The 26851-nt window shown below is 38.0% G+C and overlaps 2 protein-coding genes across 9 annotated transcripts in view; both read right to left on the bottom strand.

The window, feature by feature from the left end:
* LOC119718743 (CUGBP Elav-like family member 3) overlaps positions 1–5403 on the bottom strand; it is a 67292-nt gene extending 61889 nt beyond the window's left edge. For 2 of the 6 annotated variants that reach the window (XM_038188145.1, XM_038188142.1), the window contains exons 1-2: positions 4944–5403; positions 4605–4687 (exon numbers count right to left, since the gene is read on the bottom strand). In XM_038188145.1, coding sequence (XP_038044073.1) covers positions 4605–4687; positions 4944–5352 — 492 coding nt within the window. In that variant the 5' untranslated portion in view covers positions 5353–5403. The remainder of the gene's footprint in view (positions 1–4604; positions 4688–4943) is intronic. The other 4 variants (XM_038188141.1, XM_038188140.1, XM_038188143.1 and 1 more) reach the window with 4 other exon arrangements.
* Positions 5404–11812: 6409 nt separating this feature from the next.
* Positions 11813–26851, bottom strand: part of LOC119744565 (ubiquitin carboxyl-terminal hydrolase 8-like) — a 40726-nt gene continuing 25687 nt past the window's right edge. For all 3 annotated transcript variants that reach the window (XM_038220542.1, XM_038220543.1, XM_038220544.1), the window contains exons 15-19: positions 26418–26654; positions 25779–25921; positions 20620–20780; positions 15975–16063; positions 11813–12010 (exon numbers count right to left, since the gene is read on the bottom strand). In XM_038220542.1, coding sequence (XP_038076470.1) covers positions 11957–12010; positions 15975–16063; positions 20620–20780; positions 25779–25921; positions 26418–26654 — 684 coding nt within the window. In that variant the 3' untranslated portion in view covers positions 11813–11956. The remainder of the gene's footprint in view (positions 12011–15974; positions 16064–20619; positions 20781–25778; positions 25922–26417; positions 26655–26851) is intronic.

Raw genomic sequence — 26851 nt, 5'->3', positions numbered from 1 at the left:
CATGTATGAGTGTACATTCTAAGCGAGTCTTGAGCATTTTCGTGCTGAGTGTTTGAACTGACCAAAGGCTAGTTGATACTTCTTGTGCAAATGTAAATGTACAGTAAATGTAGTGTAACGTTAAGAATAATAATCAGGGGAAATTTGCTGTCATTGACATTTGTTCAACTTAGTTTTTTAAGACATACATAAATGTATGAAGTATTAGTGGTAGAGTATGAAGAAGCCTTGGCAACAGTATTAAACATTTCCAGTGAATCTTCTCATGTTTTACCATTTACACACTGTATGGTTAATTATTTAAGTATTTTTTTTTTGCAAACATACATTTAGTCAACAAATTATGACAACTGCAATCAACTGTGTTGGTTTATAAAACGCTGAGTAAGTAAATGCAATGATTTACAACGTGAGGAAATTATTCATCCAACTTTTTAGCTGCAGTAGAAATTGGCTCAAAACACCATGGTGTCGGATGTACTCCGACAAACTGAATAAGTAAGATTTGAGGCTGAAAGGTTTGCGGAAACACCATGTGCGAATAATTTCTCAACTAAGAGAATGGTTCTGAGAAGAACCATGTATGTATAACTTGACGTTCGGGTCGGTATGCTCTGACCGTGTTCTGAAGACTTACAGAAATCCCATTATGGGTGTCTGACGTACTTGTCTGAAACTACGTGTACATTGCAAAGTATAAAATAATCAGTTTGAAATGATGTTTTTCTTTTGCAATTTTTTTTAATTCTTTTCGCATAAAATATGAACCTTTCTCTCCGTCTGATAAACAAAAACTCACATTAACACTTGCATCTGCATGTGAAAACAAGGTGCCATAAATGACAACTTACATTGTAAAATACATCAATTTAGCCCGAAAACAATGGTGTTTTTTTTACACTTCTCAATATCCCATCTCACTGGCATACCAAAAAAAATAATATATAGCTCTTTTAACTAAGATGATAGCGCTTTACATCAGTATTTTCATCACTTAAATGGAAGGTCTTGTTGTACCCTTTAACTTGATACCTACCGGTATAGTAGTTAGAGGTTGGAATGTGTGTGTTTCTGAAGATTTCGTGAATAGCATGGTAATAAACATTTAGCCACAAAACGGCTGAATATTGTCTGCCTTAGTATTTGTGCGGTTGCTAGCCCCATAAATGTGCCCAATTTACTGGACTACCTCTGTAAATAAAGGGGCACTATTTTTCGTGAAATTTCCAGATTTGTTTGCACACGTTTGCATATCAAAATTTCAACATGAAATTTCACGAAAATTAGACATCTGAAAAAGGCAGCACTTTCTGATTAGCTAAAGAGGGTGAGTATGTTTCCAAAGCAAAAATAAACTACAAACTAAGCCGAAATGTGAAAATCAAAATTTGACAAAGTTCGACATGTTTTTGTACATGGTGGAAGTGTGGCCTTTATTTACGGAGGTAGTCCAGTAAATTGGCCACATTAAGTTTATGGGGCTATGCGGTCGCATACATGTTGTAACAGACTTCAAACGCACTAAATTGTATCCAATGTAATATGGGTCACATGATACATGTAGAAACTTGAACATGAACTACCTGTCATTTAAATTTTGTTGGATGTGATAGCTGCGATAACTGTAAAGCGCTTTGAGACCTACCGTAGCTTTGATGCCTTTAAAACACAAATTATAAATTTCCATTTAGTATACAGCATCTACTTGTACACATGTATACATGTATATGTATTTGAGTATTGATTCAATTCATTTTTATTTTATTTATCCACTTATTTGTTTTGTAGCTGAAATGTGTACTGTCACATCCATCTACTGACAACCCAATTTATTAAGGTCTTTGTGTGGGTAGGTATGTAGGCTTATATTGTCAGATGCCATGAAACCCATGGTACTCCAAATAGTACTCACAACAAGAGAGCAGTTTATGAAACCCAGGCAAAACCCAGGACATTACTAGGCAAAGGCTTCGGTAATGCTTAGCCAAGGGTCCATGGCTAAAGAAAACAAAGGTTGTACCATAGGGCCATGACCAGAAGAAAGCCAGGGGGAACAAAGGGCAACCTCTTGTGCCAGTGTCAACATTGGCACGTGCCACCTCTTTGTGCAGACCCTATCACTTAGCAGCTTCAAGAACAGCTGAGAACAGCTGGTACATATGCTGACAATGTATAAGGGGGGCTACCTATAACACCCTAGTATCATGGATTCACACCAATAATCTATCACTCATAAATATTATAGTATACATACATGTATCATGTACTCAAAAACACACATTATCAAAGAAAAGTATTCTTGCTATTTATTTGTTAACCAAAAGACTATGCACATACTGCAATAATAGTTTAATAGCAGATGTATTTTTTCTTTGTCAAAAAAATGATTCGGACATCCCTTTCCAAACCATTATTTGAAGTGACATGTACGAGCAAAAATGGAAAGAAATTAACCTACCACCTTAAGCATTTACTAAAGTCATGGAATACGTCCATAACATGCAACCATATCCTGTCATTAATACTACAGGTGTGCTCATTAAAATTTCATCTGAACAGGAATAGCCAAGCTATGGACAATGAGTAATTGGGGTTCACAAGCAGACAAACAAAGCAGGACTACATGTAGCCATCTGCTTCATATACACATCTTGTCAATACGTAAGGAATACACTGACAAAAGGAAGGATACAAACAAGACTCCCGAGGCAGATGCCATATTGATTGGTAGTCTTAATGAGTTCTTACTGAAGTGGATCACATGTGTATTGTTTCATGTATTATGTGCAGTCTAAATAGAAAAAAAAAGTATCATTGCTGGGGGGGGGGGGGTATATGGATGAGTTAAAGCAATAAAAATCAGTCCAGTCAAATATCGTGGTACACAATGTTGCCATCAACATTCTGTGCAATCTGTCCAAATTCTATTAAAACATTTTTTTCATCAACGGGTGTTTCAAGCACAATGGACACGTCATTTGTGTTCACCAATTTTACCTACAGGCATTTTGTACACAACTTTCCATTTCTTGAGTATATAATAATATGCGATGCCAACAATATGTGAAAAGGCTATTGTGCAATGGCTAACAACAAAGAAACATCTGAAAACATCGACAGCATTTGCTCTGTATGCATTTTTTAAAAATTCCATAATGATTACTTTGCATTGTACAATGCAACACATATAGCCTGAAACCTGAACTTATGATACTACCGGTACATGTACTCTGATATAAAGACATTTAAAAAAAAAAAATTGATAGTATGGACATGTAAAGTTGTAAAATATTTTATAAATTGAAATTTATTGGAATAATTAAAGAATTCTTTGAAAAGTATACTGTTCAAAACATCTTGAGGGATGACCTTATCAAATGTCATCAGTTTACTTAGAATCTTAATTCAGGTGACTTTGCAACAAAGGTATGTCTTTGCATTTAACGCACTAGGAATTGGAAACCAGTCAGTGTATCCACGAAGTGTGCATTTAAAATATCACGTTAGAAATGTTTCATCTTGAAATTCTAAAAAAAAGTTTGAACTCATTTAAAATTGCATTAACATTCTTGGCCCACACAACCCTAACAGTCACTAAATCATCTAATTTAATATGATTTATCACACACCTATTGAGAGTCGGGGGCTAATTTTACTTAAAACCATTTTCTTAAGTACAAATTGTTCTGGAGAAATTTTCCTTTTTGACCACTTCTGACGGCTCGAGGGCACAAATGCAACAAGCCAAACAGTAAAAGAATAAACCAGTTTCTTGTCCTTTGCTGCCAGCCTCCTTTTTTTAATTATACATTTGCAATATATTTTGCAACTAAACTGTCAATATATGGTCTTTTTATTCATGTTCTTCAGACACTACTTTGTATCAGCAAGAATCGAGAAAATGGAAGGATACATCCACCATCTCAGCAAATAATTGCCATCTTGGGAGAAAAGAAATAAAAGGAAAAAGTGCCCGTCTCCCTCAGTTTTTAAAAAAGCATGGACGAGAAACTGATTTTTTTCCCCCTCTGCCTTAGCAAAGCCAGAACAAAGATGAGCCTGCCACCGACATACATGTACAACTTTTACATAACAAATAACTCTTTTGAGTTTTAATAAAAATTGAAAAGAAAAAAGTCAAATTGTTAACAGTGCATCCCAATGTAATGATTGATACCACTCTAATCACTCTAAAATTACCACACAACATATCCTTTAAAAATGCAGTCCTGAAAAAAAAAACTGTCCATGTGACACTCATCACTTTTTAGTCATTTCATGGAGCTATCCACACTTTAGTTACACAAATTTACAGTTTATACTGCACTGTGTGCATTTATTTGGAACCCCGCCAATACAACAACCATGGAATGACAGTCCACGCTCGGTTCCAAAAAGAGCCAACACAACAGACATCATACACAAACAACGCCTGGATGGCCAGTCAACGGCACGCGACCGGTTTGCTTTGACAGAACAAGGACAAAGAACTGCGATTATGAATGAAACTCGTAAAGGCTTTAGCCTTTCGGCAATAGATGCAGTGGTTTATGGGAACTGGTTTATTCAAGCCCGCCATGTGGCAAATAAATACACATACGTACCCCTGGTAGTGTTTTCTGTCCATGGAGAGCCGTCTGTGCTCGAATAGCACTCTCACGATCACAGTATGTCAAGAAGGCACAACCTATAGAGTTTTCACATAGAATTTAGTCAACAACAAACCCACACTGAATCTAACAAAATATTCAACATTGTTACTGCAAAAAAAAAGTATACTGCAAAAAAAGGTTATAACCCGTTGTGTAATTCCTCCATGATATGACATGCACGGGAAACTCCTTAAAGTTAAACAAAATTGCCACTTCAAGGAGTAGGCCTATGCCTGCGAACAGTCGTAAAACAAATGTGCAGCCAGAACAGAAACAGCTGAGCTAACCAACCTTTGTGCATGCCGGTATAACGGTCTTTTAAAATCGTCAGCTCGTAGATGCGGCCGTGTTCTTCAAAGATGGGCCGAATTTCTTTCTCTTCCAGATTCCTTGGAATCTGACCGACGAAAAGCTTGATAGCATCATGATCTTTCATAGGGATGGTTTGCGGTGGACTCGTCATACAAGATTTCAACGGAGGTTGCTGCTGAGCGGGCATTTGATGAGGAACTGTTTCCTGACCGCTGCTTACTTGCGTCGCTGCCATGATCGTCATTGTACCGTTTGCCAGCAAAGTGAAGGCCGGGCTTGACTGTGTACTTAATGGGTTAATGTTATGAGATGCGAGTGGAGAACGAAGGAGCAGCAGTGACAGCGGAGGCAGGCAACGGTCTGGTAATAAGCTTGCCGCGCTGTGCATGCGCTAGCAGTACGTGATGTCAAACACACATGGTTCAATGAGCAACATCCCAGCGCTCGTGCGCAGTACAGTGCTGACCACAGTACTGTACTACACCAGTCAACAAGCAAGCATTACTATGGCACGCGCGCGCACAGCTAAGACAACAAAGCGAGCCAATCATGACAATTTACATACTGGTCAATATGCAGACACAAGCATACGCCATTGTATTTTAGTAGCCAAGAATACGAGATTTTTTTCCCAGCTTTTGTATTATTTTGTCCTACAAATGTAAATGTATACTCAAGCAAAACGAGTTGAGATGAGGTTTAGGGTGGTATATCCCAAAGCTTTACTTCTTGCATTTTGTAATTATTGCCTTTTTTCAGGGTGTTTTTTTTATTTCTTTGGCTGTTTTGTTTGATTGCAGGTACAAAAACTTCATTGCCTTTCTTTCTTAGACCATACTTATTTACATGTATTTTATTTATTCACTTCATGTGCTAATTACAATATATTCATGTAAGCATGACATGAAATTTGTTTACAAAAAAGTGTACAGCATTCAAATTTGGGTATGTCCATGCTGTGCTGAAAAATGTACTGCAATGATGCATTATCCAACATAGTGACAGACCTTATCCACAGACAGCGTTCAATTTTACTTGTTGTTTTTGAGAATTGTTGTTTTTAAATTCTCAATAAACTAATGAAGAATAATTAAATTTCTATATAAGTAAAAAAATCATATACGTAAAAAAATGTTAGTTCAACAAAAAATGACCATGCAAATAAACATTTATTTTACATCAAAAAAGTATTTTATCTCTTACATCCTAATATTGTACTAAGTTGTAGTGAATTTAGGTGTTTTACTTATGTATTCATTTTGGTTTATCAAAAAAAATGCATCAGGTAGCATTAATGCTGAAATTGTACAAGTACATGACATAAAATTGACACTCCTGTAAACAACTAAAGATGAATAAAGAGAATATAAAAGCCACAATTTGTTAATATACATGTTTAACAAAAGATCAAACTTTCAAGTGACAATTAATTGTGCAAACATTAAACAAGCATAATAGGCATTATAAAATGACAAAAAACGGACAAATATAACTACCAGTGGACAGGGTGTAACCACATAGACAAGTAAATGACAACTTTATCCAGGCATCAACCAATAAACATACATTGTATGTATATATAAATGAACAAAAAGTGACTAAATTTGAACCAATATCCATATAAAAGGGTTTTGTTTTTCGCAAAGGTTTTCAAGAAGCATATTAATATGTTATTTGTTGAACTGTCCAGGGTGAATTTAAAAATTAACTAAAAGTCTGTCGATGACAGCACACTCGGCTTTTCTTGGCCTTTAAATGTTAGATTATGATGTTGATATCCATTTCTATGTGAAACTTACCTATTCTAATCATAATTGGACCAAATGGCAGGTTCAATTATGTCATGCATGTGATGATGTCACAGTTATTAAGGATTCTGTTGACATCCGTTGTATAATCAAAGCTATCACAAAAGGTATTTGTTTTCTACATAAAAATATCAAATTCAAGTATGCAGTGATCACAGAAAACTCAGTCTGTACTCATCATGACATCCTAAGGAAAACAATTAAATTTCAAAATCCTATTGTGTGCAGTTTCAAGTCGATCTGATTAACCCTAAACTTCCCAAGTCCTCCAAAATCCTCTTTGCAAAATGGAGGATTCTGCAGGATTGAACATATGGCAAAGATGTGTGGCTGATTTTGGAGGATGCAGTGTGTCAAGGCCAGACCTTGTGTTGTTTATGCTCAGCTGTGCATAAATTTAGGCCTGGATTATACTTTAAATCCTCCACACTGCTCCAGCATGTTACTGGCTCTGCCTCAACATATCGACAGTGATTGCTGGAGGATTTCGCAGGATTGAGGCAGTGGCCACCCCTCCAAGGACCACATTCAAGAAATAACTGAGGATTTTACAGCATCCTAGCAAAAACGCCTGGAGAGTTAGTGTTACTTATAGATTCACTTTAATGCGATGTTTTCTTCTTACAACTTCTAATGTACAAGTACGAAATTTGTTGAAGAGCACATGCAGTACATCTTTAAAATGATACATTAGATTTGATGACATCATCGTATGACAAACTTCACCATTCTTATTTATACTTTGACCAAATTCAGAATAGGGTCTTTGTTCAGGTTACATTTCATCATGATATGAGCTGTAAAAGTGACAATAGTGCCACCTAGGAAAAAAAAAAAGTGTACAATATGGTAGCTTTTTTGGGGTAGGTGTTTTTTTTTTTTAATTTCTTGAAGAGAAGACGAGAAGATGACAAACAAAAAAATCTGAACAAACAAGGCTTTTTTTGTTTAAGTGTCTGAAAGTGTTCTTGAAAGTTTATCATAATCAACAAAATTTGATAAGACATTCATTCTCACACCAAGTCAAACCAAGGTTTATATAAATGTCTTAAAACTGGAAAAAAATACAGGTGAATCATCTTTGTATACCTGCCATCATGACATCTATCATACTGACTGAACAAATACCACAATATACACAATCTGCGATTGAATAATTGCAATAACTTTAATCACTATTTTCCCTTAAGGAAATCAACAGCTTTGTCATTACTTTTGATTTTCATATTTTACAAACAAATGGTATTTCATCTTACATATACTAAAATTTAGAAAATCAATCAAGTGCTTATTCTTTTAACAAAATGGTAAAACTGACAACACTCATAATTCTCACAATGGAACCTATAATGTACATATGAATACACACATAATTTATTTATCAGCGAAATATTAATTTACAGCTTATTGGCGGACCAAATAATGTGCCCTAACTGTATTATTTCGGCATAAATGATGTACCAGGATATGTATTCATTGTATTATATCTACTGTATACCTTAACATATTTTACAACAAATCAATGGTAACAGAGCATCTTATATTAGTATGTTAATTAAATTCTATGATGTATATTAATATACATGTATTGATGCCCATCGGCTGAGTTGGCCTGAATTGCATAGCAGCTATCTGTTTTCAGCCAGTGGAGCCAGTGTTGACTGGTTCAATTATTGATTTAGAGCTGCTGAGCCTTGGGTGATGTTTTAAGTGGTCAGCAAGTTAGAGCATTACCTACATGTACATGTACACCATCTGAATCAGCCAAATACATGGATAACAGAGCAATACAGGCTTCAATTGGAACGACTGAAAATGGACTCATTATGAGCATGTAAAGGATTTGTGTGCTCTCTCTCAGCATTCTAATTTCCTGTCATCATAATGATGTACAGCATGAACCTCCTTTAAAATGCACTTAAATTTGAAACTGCATTTAAACCAAATTACATCAATTATTACAGTTTTAAGATATTTTAAGATTCTTGTTTATATATTTTCTGAGTCATTGAAGCAAAGCCTTCAACAAAAGTCAAAGTTTTAAATATTTGTATTAAAAATAGACATGGTTACCTTTTTATGTAGTATTTTTAAAACAAATTAAGAAATTCCTTAATGTAGCATACTTCTTAACAAAAGTTTAAAAGCCTTGATTTATGTTGTTTTAAGGGAAGTAAAACAATCAAAAAGAGGGCCTGCAAAAAGATGTACATATGGTTTACGAGTGGATACATTTTCAATTTGTAAATCTTGCCAATGATTGCACTACATTTATTTCAGACCTTGGCGAAGTTCACATCAAGAATTAACACCCATGGGGGGAAAAAAACAGCTCTCTGTCCTGTACATATCTAGGTTACATGCTGAAACTGTGGTTGTGCAGTATGTGCAGGCTGACACCATCTGCACTGGCTGGAGGTACAAATCAAAGCTTATCTTTCACACCCACCAGTTTATACTCTTTGACTTATAATTTCACCCTTACTTTCCCATACCAATGAAAATTCATCAGGGAATTCTGTGGGATTTTTGCAGAATAGAGGGAGGTAAAGCTCAGCCACTGTGAATTATGTGAGAGTGACTTAATCCATCCTCTTGAATGTTTAAGTACATGTACATTGTGTACAAAGAATGTTACATTAGTTTACTGCAGTGGAGTATTTTCAAAGGTTCAGGAAGGTTCCTAGCAAAACAAATTTAGATTGAAAATGTAGCTTGGCAGCTCTGTTGTGTTTTTTTCCTTTTCTTTCACTTCTGACTTCAGAGAAGCCATCACCATTTTAAAATTGTGAAGCGTTTTTTTTTTTCTGGAATATAATTTTCCGCGCTTTTCATTTACATGTTATAAATTTCAAACTTAGAACAAACATCAACCCCGATCTGAAAGTGTGCACATATTTATATTTATTTAGATTTCCATCAGCCAACATCAAATATAACCGCCAATTACAGGTTGAGTAAAAACACTAAAAACAAATTACAGTATAACTGTGACATCTTGATGACATTATCATTACATGTATCATATTACAAGTGATTTTACTTCAAAAAGTGACCATTTTCATTTATTGAAAGCGCATGAACAAAATAAACAATCAAGTTCATAATTTTATTTATTTCTGTAGGCAAAGTTGCTTAACACTTAATCTTCCAGTTCTTTTCACTTTATCTTCCATGTGTATCTCGTCAACATTGGTTTTTCACATTTTAGCTGATGACATCAAACCAGAAGTAACATGTCAAATGAAATCATACCCAAAATCAAACCTTTTCAAATGCAGAAATGGTTAAACTGGAAAATATACTTCATAATTCTTTTTCAGTTTTTACATAAAAAACATTCACAACAGAATCAGACAGTGTCCAATGAAATAGTTGCACGCCTGATCACCCTGCGTTTGCATCTGGTACAAATGCAAAATCTCTGGAAAAAAAAATATCTTTTTGATAACTATTATGGACCACACATTTTGGAACAGCCATTTTCTCCATTTAATTCAATAAGCATACATCAGAAGAAAATACTTATTGTCAAGAAATTATAAGCTTCTGCCTACTGCTCATAAACTGGAATGACTGTAAACGAAAGGTCCAATGTTTGGATTCTGCTAGGATGGAAAATTCAAACTCTCCAAACTTTGAAAATGTACTTGAACTTTTGTTCATTCATCCGTAATTCTAATTTTACATGTACATGTATAGGTTTTCCCGGCCAATTTCCTAAAATGTTCATTCACTTCTGAAAATCAGTCATTCATTTTCGTCTATATTTGAGAATCGCTGTGAACACGTGTTTCATTTTCACTGCCAGAGCATTCTATTCCATTTCAGTTCAAGCAATTAAGTGATTGAGCAGCACCTTTTGTTTATGCTCATTCAGTTCGTTTACAAGACTTCCTTTTCGCTTTTAGAGGGCGATTTCAAACATTGCCCATTCTATTTCACTTTCAGTTTAATGTTATGTGATGCAATCTACTATTTTGAATGAGAAAAACGTACTTTTGATTGCACATTCACAAAATTGTATGCCCGAACTCTGCACGAAAAGGCATGCTTGCGTAAATGAATGCACAGGTAATGTAATTGGCCATCTGTTTCTCAAAACTGAATGCAGGGACAATGAAAACGATTGAACTTTCGTTGAATTGAAATGAGACATGCATTCATATTCAGACGAAAATGAATGACCAATTTTCCGAAGTTAATGAACATTTTAGGAAATTGGCCGGGAAAACCTATATTATAAAAAGTATGTAAATGAAAGTAAGCTACTGTTTTTAAATGCTTGTAACAAGAATAATAATGCAATCTCCATCAATACCTTTTTTATGATTTAATGTGCAAGAAGTTTGCAAGAGATGTGCAAGAGTTGTAAAACATTCACTCTTTAGTCATGTACAAACCAGCCCTTTATCCCATAATGCTTTTACATATATGCAAATTTATAACACCACAACATCAAATGTTTGGATAAATGAATGTTCTGTAATTATATTTACACTACATACTGAAATATGATTACCATAATTAGAAAGTATTGATGACATACATTTTGACATATTTTAGCAGTACAATTTGATCTTCATTTGTTGTCACGTGTATTCCCTATAGTGGGAAAGATAAATGTGAGGACAACTAAACTTTATGAAGAGTGCCTGCTCTGAATGCAATGGCAAACTGGTTGAATATGCATGAGGCAGTATTATTCCATGCATGAGCTTGGGCTTCAGACTATTCTCGCATATGATTCTGACGTTCGTTAGTGTTATACATTACAAAGTATTGCAACATCTGGTGTTGTTAATTTAGTATGTTTATGACATCAGACTGTTTTCCATGAGCAAGACTGACTGTTTTCAACAATTAGGTAAGTGGGGTGTTTAAATCTTCCAGTACAGGGTTACATTAATTGAGCTGTGTAAATATTTGAAAACTATGGATCATTTTATTCCTGGTCTCCATTTGAATCACAGTCAGGTTTCATCAGGTTTCATCACTCTTTTCTTTTAAAAAAAATGTTTATTAAGAATAAAAAAAAAATTGATAATAACGATCCAATAATACCCATTTTAATAGAAGTTTACCTGTTCTGCATTGCATACAGTTACTTGTATTAACTTACAGGGTTAAATCTTGAAGTTGATGAAGTGTTACTAGCAACATCACATAAACTGCAATGAAGTTCTATGGAATAAGCTGGTCCATTGAAGAATAGAAAAGGATGTAGGCTGCTGCACTCTGTAAACAACAGAAAGTAGAATGGATATTCAGTTACTGTTAAGTATAAATGTTAAAACCTAAGAATGCTAAAAGAGAACCGTGATTTATTACTTGGTTCCAGCTACCTCCTCATACTTTGAGATACATGTATCTTTTATAGTTACCCAGAGTTCTACACTAGCCTGAGAACTGCTGCCTTGGATCGTAGTATTCAAATTGTACATGTACTAGTTAAAATTAAAGGGGCAAAATTAAGACTTTACAGCATCAACGTTTTAAAATCGTCGAAACATTGCTAATTCATTTGTTTTTTTAATGCCACAAGGGGGGGGGGGGGGGGGGCTCGGATACCCCACTGCCATCAACGTGGATAGTCTCAGGCAGGATATTAATTCTTAACCCCTTACTACAGCAACCTGACATCACTGACACTTATAATCATTCTTTGGTTTGCCGGAACATCATTTTACACCCACATGCTCCCTGATATGCAAATTCAATGCAGGCTGCAGAGAGCGAGAAACTTCACTAACAAAATTGTCTTTTTGTGAGCTCTGGTCACACACTTTATAAAAAGTAATACCAGCAAGAGTGTAATCCTTACAATGCTTTGCTCACAGATGCCAAATCATTCTGGCCTCTTTCATGCCATGATTCAGCTAACAAATCCATTACCAGGGCCTGGTGCTACCAGCTCCCAACAATCCACACAATTTGGACACAAGACAAATGGACCGTTTTCAGCAGAAGGTGGGAAATGTGCTGGATCGATGTTCAGCTGATGTTCAGATATGTCTAGCAAGGACACCATCTCCAGCGCCTTCTCATCATTTCAGGAGGTATGTAAAGAGGTGAGTGGTTTGATCATATCATCTCCCATCAGGACTTGACAGAATCATCCCCTTCCATCTGCTGTCTTCAAAGAATCTCTGAACAAACTTTCAGTCAAGTGGTTCTCCTCCTACCTAAAGGAGGTGACCCAAGCTGTGTCAATAGGCAACAATTTTGAGTGAATGAGGGTGAATGCAAGGTTCCTGACTTAAGTTTACATTTAACTTTAATTGAAACATTACATTTTGCGGGAGTAAACTTGCCGAATAGCTTCCATACACGTAGTGCCCTCAAAGGGCATTGAGATTTATCGGATGATGCAATGCGTTAAATAAGAACAAAAATATTAGGACAGGATTGCATCCTACGACATCCATGCAGCAGTTTATGCAGATGATACATAACTGTATGTAACTGTAATTGACCTCGATTCAGCCAAGAGAGATGAGGCACTTCATAAGATGCATGGATACATAAACTATGTATGATCTACTGCTAACAAGCTGTGCCTCATATCTCAACAGTGTAAAACAGAGTGACTGCACAAGACTTGTCGTTTGTAATCATACCAACAAAAAGGCCAGCAAACAATCCATCCAAAAGGGTCAGCAAGGACTCTGCCAGTTATAGTTGATCATAACCTACTTATGACTGACCATGTCAACAGGATCTGTGTTCATCTTTCTCAGCACTGCATGTATTGGCCATCTTGATGATGACAGCTGAACTGCATTTATCCATGTCTCTGTTACATCTAGGCTGGATTGTTGCAACTCTGTCTTGTACAGACTCCCCTAGTCAGAGATTTACAAGCTCCAGCGAGTGCAGAACTGTGCAGTGAGGAATCCCTTGATTGACTGCCAATTAATCAATGCTCCATACATGAGATCCTGCTGCTCAAAAGATCCTACATAGGAGAGGACCAGACTAGATTGCTGAACCACTTCATGAGTACAGTCCTCCACATCCTTTATGTTTGACATCCGTAATCTGGTCCAGCTCATGTTTTTACTGTATTTTATGGTGAACAAGCATTCATGCATGTACGGCCTGGAAGCTCTGGAACCACCTTCAAAACTCCATACGTGCTGCAGACTTGCGGTCAACATTCAAGAAACTTTTAAAGACTCAACTTTTTAAGCAATGGTATGTTATTTGCTGACTTTTACATTGTGATGAATTACTTGCAATACATGTTGCTACTTTACCTGTGTTATCAACGGACATCTGACATTTTCAGTGAATTCAGTGAATTTTCAGTGAGAGCCCCCCCCCCCCCCCCCCCCCAGTAACCCCTCCTTATCCACCACTGAGTGAGACATGTTGGTGTCTTCCTAAATCTGTTAACTTCCATTTGTAGAGCAACTTTTTGTTTCAAAATGCTTAAAATGATTTCTGAGCTTCAAAAATTATACTAAAAATCTGTTTGGGTGAGGGGGGGGGGTGCGGGAGTTTAAATGGGGTTAATGATAGCTTTTTGTTTGTGCACCTGTCTATGGTAAAAGGTGCCATTTTCGGTACTTCAATATTATTATTAGTGTTATTATCGTTATTATTTTCATAAATTATACCATTTGCATTTGGGAGACACTTAAGCATCAGAAGTTATACCTTTGGGGGACATGTGGAATTAGGGAGACATTTCAATGTCTCACTAATGCCTCAGCTCCTATTTAGAGGCACAATTTTAGTGTAGCAAATAGGCTAGATCGATTGCTTATGATCCAATTCGTGGGGGTAATATAGTAACATTGGGGTTAGGGGTTAGGAAAGTCAGAAAAATTATTGCGCACAGGTCTACTGGAGTGTATCCCTAATGGTAATTTTTTTCGGTTATACTATTATCTTATTATGATATTATAAAAAGTCTTAATACTGTACCCCTGATTATTTTCCCCTGATTATTTTCCCCTGATCGTTGGAGTTGTCAACGTAAGTTCATCTTTTGTTGAAAACGGTCCTCAAAAGTTAGTGTGTGCTTGGTCTATGGGATAGCATTATATTATAGGGACAAGGGAAAGACAATGCCTTGTTGTCAAACCTAATGATAAATACAACTGTGCGGACTGAAAAGTTAATAAGATTCAACAGATAAACACAACACACTTTAAATATCCACATTTTGTCCGTGTCTCTGTGTACATGAATTACATACACCCCAAGGACAGACAGACAAAGGGAGAATTACAGATTCTTTGTTATCCTCGAGAGTTCATCTTTCTTTGAAAACGGTCCTCGATCGTGAGTTTGTGTGCTGAAGTCTATAGAAGAGTGTTATATTATAGGGACATAGGGAAAGACAATGTGTGCGTGTTTATGATGTAAATTGAGGACAAACATGTGAAGCATCATCGGGTAATTGAGTACAGGAGTCAATCGAGGACGACCTCGATTAGAAAATGTGTACAAAACCAATGGGAGCTGTTGCAAAAAAGTTATGAGTATAAACAAAAGATCGATGATGAGGAATAGAAAATCCACGATTTACACCAACAAACCTGGGTGTGTTTGTGTGTACTTGTATGGCTTTACAATAGAGGACAGATGCACAAAGGGAGAAGAAGAGATCCTTTCAGTCCTCGAACAATGGGTCTTTTGTTGAAAACGGTCCTCGATTGTACGGTTACATGCATGTGACTGGACTATGGGAGAGTGTTATATTACAGGGACAGATGGGAAACACCGTAGCATTGTCCTCAGGCATGTGAAACTTCAAGACTGTGTGTACTTACATATGAGTACACACGTGGTACTGAGAACAAAGAGCGACAACAGGGTCAATGGTACCCTGCAAGTTGGTCTTTAGAAATCTTGGTACCCCACACATGCCACAGCAGAAAAGCCATAGCGTTAGGGATTTTGATAGAAACAAAGGAGAACAGTAGTAAGGAAGTAAAGGTGGACAATAGTGGGTGCCCCATTACCCCAATATGTACAACTCCTTGTGCTTCTGCATTCAATAGGAGACGTTGAACAATAGCGGACAATAGGGTCCCCAATTCCCGAGAGGTCCCAAATTTGGATTCGTGTACAAAACATAAGGGATGTCTTCCTAAATAGTTAGTGTACAAACAAAAGCGATCACCGATTGCAGGCAAATATACTCTTGTGCGTGTGGTGGGGGGGGGGGGGGGGGGGGGTGTTTACGTACCTTTATGTTACTTTGCGATGCATCATGCACTTCATGATCATCAAACTTGTACCAACGGTTGTTGTTGACATTCAGACAACAAGCTGTATCTAGTGAATAATTAAACAAACAGAATTATTATTCTAACTGAATTTTAAATTTATCTATACATCTGTAACAAGTACTCTTCATATCACATAATTTCAGCGATGTGTTACATGGCAGTGTCCTAGCCAGAGTGAAATTATAGCATAGGGGTTATTGGGTTCGAGAACTAATGCGAGCGTGGCTAATGCGAGCCTTTTTATGGCTTAAGAGCTCGGGAAAATTTTGGATTCTAGGTGCTCTGTGGTGCAATCGGAGGCGAGTCCTGGCATCTTTCCCCTGATTTTTTTTTTGCAGAAGTGTTTAGAATTATAAGAAATTTTGTTTTATTTGTTTCAAATACATACTCTTGTTCTTGTAAACTTTCGTCTGTTTTCAAATTTTAGAGCATGTTTATAATGTATAAATTGTTACAAGATCGATGCTTTCTATTGTTTAACCATTTTTAGTAGTTCCTCAATGTTTTATAAAAAGTTGAGATTTAGTTTATCAATATTAAGTGCGCGAACAAATAGCATGAACATTTCATATTCATGTAACTATTCATTGAATTCAAGTTTGAAGTCAGAGTTAATCAATCTAAAACTAAAACAGGAAGTAATTAGGCCTGCATGTAACTTGTACCTCCACGTCCAGCTAACACTCGTTTTACTTTTAGTCTCATGAGTCCTGTCAGTCCGACGTCCGAAAATTGAATCACGTGGTCCTCTGAGTTTATCCCTCCCTTTTTGCATGTAATGTGCAGTTATTTGGCCATCACATTTTCCCAGAATTATTATTGGTTTTAATTCAGTCCAGTTTCAATTTCAAGAAGCCTTGTCACATTGGCGTAGCACTTAGCTCAGATTTTAAATTTGTAAATAAAACCATCGGCAGATCGGCAGGAAAAGAAATTGTAAAATCATGGCGGTCTCAAGACAGAAAACATTCGGCGACTGCAATTTCCACATGCTACAACACAATTTAAGAGAGAAATCTAATTTTATTATGTTAAAAAATATAATTGTAGATAATGACGATGTGAAATAATCACCGGGAATTGCTTCCTATCCCGGCCGCGGCCCGGCCCGGTGCAGGCCTGCACGCGCCGGGCTACACGAGCGAACTACACGACCAAACTTTCCCTCAGTATTTGAGAAAGCAACGCATTCCTGGAGCGCTAAAAAAAATTTGCTATGTTGCAAAACTTGCTGATTGGTATTTTCCTAAGAACAAACAGATCCCTTTTAACAATCAAACTGTCAAAAATCCTAATTTTCGAAAGCGACATTCTTCGAAAAAAATTCCTCACGTGCGGCCATCTTTATGGACGGATCCATTGACATCGTAGGGGTGCATTAACCTTTCTTTGGAGTTTTACATCGTTTCTCGAATAAATCCTTTACGAAAATTAAGTTTCGACATATAAGAACTTATATTCGAACAGGGATATGTTTTGGACTCCATTAAAAGTTGTAATTTTGAAACAGCGTAAATGCTGGTGAACTGACTTTTAGAAAGCACACCTGATACCGCGAAATGGTGTGGTCTACAGAGCACTCTGTACGTGACCTTTTGGTGACACGTACATCCGTGCGTAGCGCTGGAACTAAGCAACACAAAACAGCACATGCTTATTGCTTTCATCATAGTGAATGCGTACGTACGTACCGGTATTTATGTTCATATGAATGGCGCGACATCACGGGGTACGTGCGGTTGGATCTTGTTTATGTTTTGTTGTGTCATACGGCCAGTGCACAATGTTCGAAGTTGCCGCACTTGTATACGAACAAACGGAAGCAAGTATTTTTTAGCGCTATTTAATGCCTGGCTACAACACTGGTTACATGTAAAAGCGAAACCCTTACCAGGGGGAAAGGAAAGTACAAATCTGCCTCTTCAAATGCACTACACAGTGTGAGATTTGTAAAACCTGTAAAGCATACTTTAATCGTTTCCTTTTTGTTAATTGACAGATATGAAATCTACATGCAGAAAAAGAAATCTTAGATCAAGAATGACAGCAGATGTCAGTTCTTTTACAGGTCAACTTATGACATCTACTATCACAAAGATGATAAAAAATATCTCGACATAACTGTACTCAGTGGAGTATCCAGCTTGATGTCGGGGGGGAGGGGGGTTCAGAGTCTCTGGTCCACTGCAGTGTTGTAGTCGAGACCGGATAGTCCGAGACCGAGACCAAGACCGAGACCTGAAGATTCGAGACCGAGACCGAGACCGAGACCAGCCCCTTCAAGGCGGACCGAGACCGAGACCAATATGGTCCGAGACCGAGACCGAGACCGAGACCGAGACCGCTGATAATAAATAACAATAGTCGAAATAAAAAAAACAAGACACGTTATTATAGTTGAAAAATGTAACCCTTCTATTCACAAAGAATACAGACCAAAATGTTGACCAGTGGCAGTGTTGACAAATTGATACATGACACCTTACTTGAGCAAAAAGTAGTTACACTTAAGAAATATGGGCTTTGACATGTTGTCTGCACCCAATCGTGACAAAAGTAAAAAGTTAAAGGTAGATGTTTCATCTGTTATAGGAACTCGGATCCTAAACTCCACAGTCACCCTTGGTTTCAGCTATGACTTCTAACGGATATTTAAAGATGCAATTTTAATTTTACATTGTGCCTCTTTTTTCCTAAAATAAATATAGGACTTAACTTCTAACAAGACTTGTGTACTTGATTTTAAAAAATGGGAGCTAGAAAATGTTGAATTAATTTTTAAATTTCTGTCCTAGAATGTGGACTTGTACATGTAGACCCACAAGTTGCGAGGTGGTAGCCAGAATGTGCCAGATATGGATTTTTAATTTTTTTTCTGAACGGGATTTTAATTTTTGAGGAATAATGGGGTACTTCAAAATGAGCAGCCAGAAAATGGGGTCTCATCATACACTCTCATGGCAACAGTGAGTGGTAACTGGTAAGAGTGTGTGAGATCAATGCTGGAAAATCAGGTAGAAAAATTTACTTTTTCTTCAAAATACTGTCCCAAATTAAAGAGAACATTGTGTGGGGTCGAAAATATAACTAATTTGAAGCACCTCATTTATTATTAGAATACAAAATGCAAGTGATTACGCCCACAGGGGTGGGCTAAACTACACAATCCCCGAAAATGGTTGACCCTTATTGCATAAATTGTTACAAGTTCATACTTTGCATGCTTTATGTGCCCGACTCAACAGATAAATGCCGAACTTGCTCCAAATCGTTCAGTGACTGGTACTGCTGCAGCTTTACATGTACTTTGGGGACTTTCCAACGTGCAGTCGAGTCCGGCAAACCGACCACGATATATAACAAGCTTGATCTACGGGCTAGCAAATGTTTTAACTAACAACGGTACTGAACGAAGTGAACACAAAGTAATCGATCGAGCTGTAAAAGCTACATATTGCCGGTCTCGATCCGAGACCAGCCAAAATATCGAGACCAAAGGGGACCGAGACCGAGACCAAGACCGAGACCACAGCTTCCGAGACCGAGACCGAGACCGAGACCAGCAAAAAGTGGTCTCGAGACCGGTCTCGAGACCGAGACCGGTCTCGAGACCTACAACACTGGTCCACTGAGAACTTATGGCCTGATTCTACTAGCCAGTAATTATTGGTAAAGAACTTCTACATATGCCATATATTGCCTTAGACGGCACTAGCCATTCAGTCAGATTATTTTCCCACAGTATTTTGTGGTCATGCTGTCCTTACATGTCCTCTTTTTTCGAGCATACAGACACTGGATCCAATATGTATGCAAGGGGGAGGGGGTGCTTTAAGGGGAAGTTCTTGTTTGTAGCATCGGTAGTCCTCACTAGTAGAATCAGCCCATACTACTGTGGATGGGGGGGTGGTCCTACACCACGAGAATTATTACATATGGGCAATTCCATGGTAACTCACGTTAAAGGGTCACTGGGTCCTGGAACAGCCCAATTGGGCCACAAAATGCGGAAAGAACATTTAAAAGTAGGATATAAACATCCACACAACAAAAACAAATTTCGGGGTCCACTTTTGTGACCCCAAAAGTTGAGCTGTTGTGATATCATTCGTAAAGTGTTCGCCTTTTGCGGACGTCGAAGAAAATATATTTTGTGCATTGGTGATTGGTCACCGCTGTTCCCGAGTCAAACGTGTATATCGTACGAACACTGAAACAGGGAACGACAGGAAAAACGTATTCGTGCTCCGTCATGTCCGATGTAAATACCGGGGTTGTTTTTCGTCTTTTCTCGGGAATGGTAAGACATTAGGTTAGTTTCCTTTCAACCAGATGTTTGAAATAGGATAAGTAAACAATCCAAAACATGAAATTTTTCGGGGATTTCAGGAGCTAGTGCCCCCTTAAGTAGTCTATGGGATTTGAGATACAGACCCAAGAAGAAAGACAAGACTAAAACAAAGACTTTTCTACAACTTTGCCAAAATATCACAGATATACAAATACACAGAAGAATATCAAGGGTGCTAAAAACAGAACAATAGCAAAGAGTACTGAGAAACTAAACACCAATCAAAAGTAAACTACATAAAAGGCACTCACAATGTCCTCCATCCATAGTTCCAATGTGGTTAGAGACTGCATATAAGTAGTATGGCTTGGGTGGTTTGGGTCCTCTTGTATAAGGTGACATGTCCATGTTATGTAGAGGGAAATCAACCATAGTCTGAAGCTTCTGACGCCACATGCCTTCATAGTAAAATCTAAGACAAAAGCAAGATGATAATAATAATAATACCGAAGTTTTATATAGCGCACGTATCTACCAACAATTCAAGGCGCTAGATAGTCTGAAATGGTACATAAACTCATTCTAGTTGTAGATCCAATGGGGCAGCAGCCGACGCACAGCCCCTTATTTTTCCCCATTTAAATTTTTTTTTAGGTACACCTTGTATTTTTTCCCTGTTTCTTCTGCTGTCAATTTCAAAGACAGAAACTTTCGTCCACATACATGTAAGCAAATATATGCCTGGTTTGTGTGGTCAGGTTTCACCTCCATTTTTGGTGAAGCCCCCCACGCCCCTTCTATAAATACTGGATCCCCCACAATTCAATCATTAAATGTAGCCATTGATTGTGGCCAATGGTTGAATAAGACATAAGCCATTGAAAAAATAATAAATACTACCGGTACTTAGCTACATACAGGCCCGGATTAAATTCGAGGGCCTACAAAAAATTGAGGGCCTACGAAAATACTACAGTGTGCGACAGTGTGTGATAAGTCACATATCACATCATCATGACAAATAATTTTTTTAAGTTTCAACAGTTCTCTCTCTGAATTTTGATTTTTGGAAAGCTTTAAACTAGCTAGAACATAGCTGACTGTGTTCCCATACCGCGAACCTCAATACATGTATACTTTGTAATAACTCGTAGCTGCATGAAACTGTACCAGTACCATGGGTTTTGTGTCCACATGTGCGTGTGTTATTATAGGCCAGGCCTATTCGTGATAGTGTCTACTGATAGCTGCTTATTAAACACGAATAGGATACACCTGTTGCCAGGCCACGGCTGAGAATTTGTCAGCGATCTGTTCATTATAGAATTTGAAAGTCAAGTATATATAGTCAACATGTCGGTTGGATATAAGAGAAAGCATGAGGCGGGTCACGCGAAGCGCAAGAAGAGAGAGAAGCAGGAAGAATCACTGAGCCGCATGAAAGGTTCGTTGCTGAATTTCTTGAAAAAGATTCCTGAAAATCCCGAGACTGCAGTTAACACCGACGAAGCATCTGACGCTGTAACTGAGGAAAACCAAGATCACGATGTAGGTAACAATGGTGGCAAAGTTACTGAGGAAAACCAAGATCACGATGTAGGTAACAATGGTGGCGGAGTTACTGAGGAAAACCAAGATCACGATATGGGTAACAATGGTGGCGGAGTTACTGAGGAAAACCAAGATCATGATATAGGTAACAATGGTGGCGAAGTTACTGAGGAAAACCAAGATCACGATATAGGTAACAATGGTGGCAAAGTTACTGATGAAAACCAAGATCACGATATAGGTAACAATGGTGGCGGAGTTACCGAGGAAAACCAAGATCACGATGTAGGTAACAATGGTGGCAAAGTTACTGAGGAAAACCAAGATCACGATGTAGGTAACAATGGTGGCGGAGTTACTGAGGAAAACCAAGATCACGATGTAGGTAACAATGGTGGCAAAGTTACTGAGGAAAACCAAGATCACGATGTAGGTAACAATGGTGGCGGAGTTACTGAGGAAAACCAAGATCACGATGTAGGTAACAATGGTGGCGGAGTTACTGAGGAAAACCAAGATCACGATGTAGGTAACAATGGTGGCGGAGTTACTGAGGAAAACCAAGATCACGATGTAGATAATGGTGGTACCGAGGAAAACAATGTTGGTAAGTCACAATGTTGGTAATAACATTGGTGGCAGCTCAGTGCCAAAAATGACTGCTGAAATTGCAAACCAACATGTTAGACAAAATGAATCATATGAGAGTCAACCAGAACCTGAACAAATACCGCAGGCCAGTTTCAAAGGTGATCCTCCCAAATGGTATTTAAAAGACCGTGTCTTAAGGAGCATTTTGCAAAACATATCCCTGACCAAAATTTGCATGCAGATTTCTCACAGTATGGTAGGCCATTTGGCGAGAAGATAAGGTACGGGAGTAAAGAATATTTCTACAGAAAACTTGCAAACGGAGAAACTGTAAAGAGAGACTGGCTGATTTACTCCCTTTCAACTGCCAGAGTGTATTGTTATGTCTGCAAGTTGTTTTCAATGACAGCACCATCTGAACACCAATTTCAAACTGGTTTTGATGACTGGAAAAATGCACACACCAGAATTAAATTCCACGAACAATCCAAGGATCACATGAGCGCACTTTCGAACCTCTTCACACTACAAAAATCTTCTAGGATCGAGCGGGGTTACCCTTCCGTGGTGATACTGAAATCCTTGGCTGCCCTAGAAAAGGAAACTACCTCGGCTGTCCAGAATTGTTAGCGGAGTTCGACCCTTTTCTATCCGAGCATCTCTGTAGACGTGGAAATCCTGGCAAAGGCAACATCTCATTTATCTTTCCTCAACTACACTGTATATGCGACGAATTTATTGAAATACTGGCAGCAAAGGTAGTATCCGAGATTGTGTCTGAAATCAAGGATGCCAAATATTATGGAATCAGTATTGATTCTACACCCGACATTGCTCATATTAACCAGCTAGCTGTAGTGTTCCGATTTTGCACGCCGGGATGGAACTGTGACTGAGAGATTCTTGCACTTCATACTAATAGAGCAGCATGACGGCAAATACCTCTTTGACATTTGCAAGAGACATTCCACTCTCACGGAATACGCATTGACAACTGTTGATCACAAGCCTACGACAATGCAAGTGACATGAGTGGAGCGTATTCTGGAGTTCAGGCGAGATTTCGAGAAGTTAACAGTCTGACCAAATGGGTACCTTGTGCTGCCCATAGCTTGAATTTGGTGGGCTCGGCCGCGGACGAAAGTTGCCTGGAAGCGGTGAACTTTTTCAGAATCTTGCAGTCCACATATACCTTCCTGTCTGCATCACCAAAGCGATGGTCCTTTTTTGTTGGGAAACATAAAAAAAAGGAGTCATCTTGTACAGAGTGTTTCAGAAACCAGGTGGTCTGCATGGAGTGATGCGATAAGAGCCTTGTCCGCCAATTATGGTAAAATTCACAAGACACTCAATGATATCGCACATGAACAGTGATCGACAAACACAAAGCAAAGGACATCAGCTCAAGTGAGTACTGAGAAGTAACACAACAAAATCGGGTGAGAAAAACTTCTTCAGAGAATCAGGCGAAGACACCACAGAAAGCCTAAGTGCGAGGGAAAGATTCCGCTTGCAGACATTCATTCCCATAGTGGACTGTCTCATTGTTGAGATGAAAAAAACGACGAGCTGCCACTCTCAATGACGGGTTTGGCTTCCTCACGGACAGAAATCTGACAAGTGATGCAGCAGCAAGCCATGCTCAGCAACTGGTAGAACACTTCTCATGTGATCTCGAAAAAGCGTTTGTAGACGAGTTTGTTTTGTATTTGAACATGCACAAAGACAAAACCTCAGCCTCTGCAATGTTGAAGGCACAAATCGAGGAAAAGCTTGTCTCATGCTTCCCAAATGTAAATGTTGCCTTGAGGATTTCCCTGTCAATTTTCGGCACAAGTTGCGAAGGGGAACGCTCATTCTCAAAACTGAAAAGACTCAAGAACTGCCTACGATCAACCATGGACCAAAAACGTCTGACATCACTTGGGCTTCTGTCTATAGAAAGTGATCTGCTGCAGCTGCTCTATTTCGACGAGGTCATCAAAGACTTTGCAGGTCAGAAATGTCGGAAAGTAAACCTCCACTGAGTTGATTGCGGCCAACATGTTCGGTAAGTTCCCTCAATAAACCACATACCATCCAGTTTTAATTCACATAACTTTAAAAAGGTGATTTTATTTTGGCAAACTGTATCAGGAATTTGGTAATTCTATAATTTTACCCACCTGACGCAGATTAGCTGCATGTGTACTACATGTAGGTATAACATTTACATAATGTTTGTCGTTCTGAAGCACGCGGCACGCGAGCCAGCGGGCATAATAGAGTTATATTACCAATGCAAGGTGCGGTTCGTTTTACTGGTACCTAGGGCGGACTAGGGCCTACGAAACACTAGTGCGTAGGGCCTATGAAACACTTAATCCAGGCCTGGCTACATAGGGACATTACATGTAATATGGTACATGTACATTCATTTGGTTTAAAACCATATCACAAACAAACAAAAAACAACTACAATGTATGCATTTATAATGTATGTACATGGAACTATGCAACTAACAGCATGGAAGATGTTAAAAAAAAAAAAAAGGTAAAAAAAAAAAACAGTACAAGGTGCCAACAATAATCAAACAGGAGTAAATAGAAAACAAGACTTTATGTTTGTGGACAAATTAACACATGGCTGTTTCAACATTTTGTTAATGCATGTTCAAATCATGTTATAGACTGGGGGGGGGGGGGGGGGGCTATGAAATCATCCCCCGAAGTTTTTATGATGAGAAAATGATATGCGGATTTTGAGGTATTTTCCGAATGTCCAAACACCTAAAATGAACTTAATAGTACTAAACAATGGAGAAACAAATTAAAGTACAAAAGCTTGAAAAATGTTAGCCTGAGTATATACATACTGATATACATCTTTATCCTGAAGAGCACCCCCCCCCTTTCATATTTCCACGGCCGGGCAATTTGCAATTTTAGGATTTTGGTCATCCCCCATCCCCCCACTCAACGGCACAGATTTACGCCACTGACTGCAAGGGTTGGGAAGAGACCAACGTACAAATTATTTACATTTGTTTTGATTCATTTTGCTTTAACATATAGTCTGATGCTTTTGAAATAAAAAAAAGCCACTGGAACTCAGGGAAATCGGTGGTATTCTCAATAATACAGGCTGGTTCAGAACGGAGAAATAATAACAGAATTCCGCTTTTTTTTGGGGGGGGGGGTTTGGTGTTTTCAACATATTCAGTCACGCAAGGTTCTTTTGTTCTGGTCTGAGGGTTAATGTACAAATGAGTATTGGAAAATCATTAGCAATTATTGTCAGCCACATACTTTCTTGTAATAAATGAACATTTTGACTATGGATGAATACCTCTTGAGATGTATTAGAAGGATACGGGGTAGCTTCCAGATGAGGATGACCTTAGCAGAATCCCTGTTGGTTTTACATCGGGAACAGTAAATAGCATTGTCTCCACTCAATTTTTCCTCTGTTGAGAATTTCTTGAGACATTGCTGTAAAATGAGAAACAAGATTCTTCCTAATCAACAAATTCTGAGGATCAGCTTCAATGTGGGATGATCTCAAAGCACAGAAAGCTAGTCAATTTCAAATGGATGATGATTGACATAATTTTCAATATTTAACATATTCAAAGATTCAGTTTTATATGCAAGATACATGTACATTTATAAATTCCTAAGACAGTTTACCAATTCCTATTGGTCGAGAGCCCATCACATGGCCGGTCTAAATGCTTTTCCTGTGTCACATGAAATTTGGACTCCTATGAAATCTGGTCCTTTTTACCCTTTTATTAGTTGAACATTCACAATCCTCGCATAAGCATACACAATACTACCAATGAGTCAGTATTTCATTGTCCTAAATTCACACTACACTGACACAGCTTATTCCCTCTGCATTTTCCTCTAAATTTTGAATAATCTAACAACATGCATGTACAAGTTGTCAAAAAATGAAGTGTTACATTTTTCAAATGGACGCTACCTGTAATGTGCATCGGCTTGACGAAGGAAGAGGCAGTGACAAGTACATGAATGCCTCAAACTTGACAGATTTGTGACCACATGACAAGCAGCAGACTGTTGATTTAAACTGGCCTTGGAACAATGTAACAATGATGGACTGGTTGAGTCGGTTGTGATATGTCCAGGATATTTCAGCAGCTGTCTGGTCAGGATACTTCTCTAATTCTTCCTCTTTGATGTACTCTCGCTTCTTAACCTTGGGCACATAAAAAGAAACTTAAAAGTGAATCCTTGGCCTACATGTACTGACATTAGCTTTAAATACAGGAACTGGGCACTGTGCCTTATATTGAAATCTGACAATGGGAGCTTTAAGTTTATCAATTCTACATTTTCAGGACTGATATCAAACAGTGCAGGCACTTTGTTGGTTAATACACTGGGAAGTGACAT

This window comes from Patiria miniata, unplaced genomic scaffold, assembly GCF_015706575.1.
Source record: "Patiria miniata isolate m_02_andy unplaced genomic scaffold, ASM1570657v1 HiC_scaffold_7, whole genome shotgun sequence".
NCBI classification, from domain to species: Eukaryota; Metazoa; Echinodermata; class Asteroidea; order Valvatida; family Asterinidae; genus Patiria; species Patiria miniata.
Note: the sequence above shows the minus strand (reverse complement) of the source record. Positions and strands in the feature narration are given on the sequence as shown.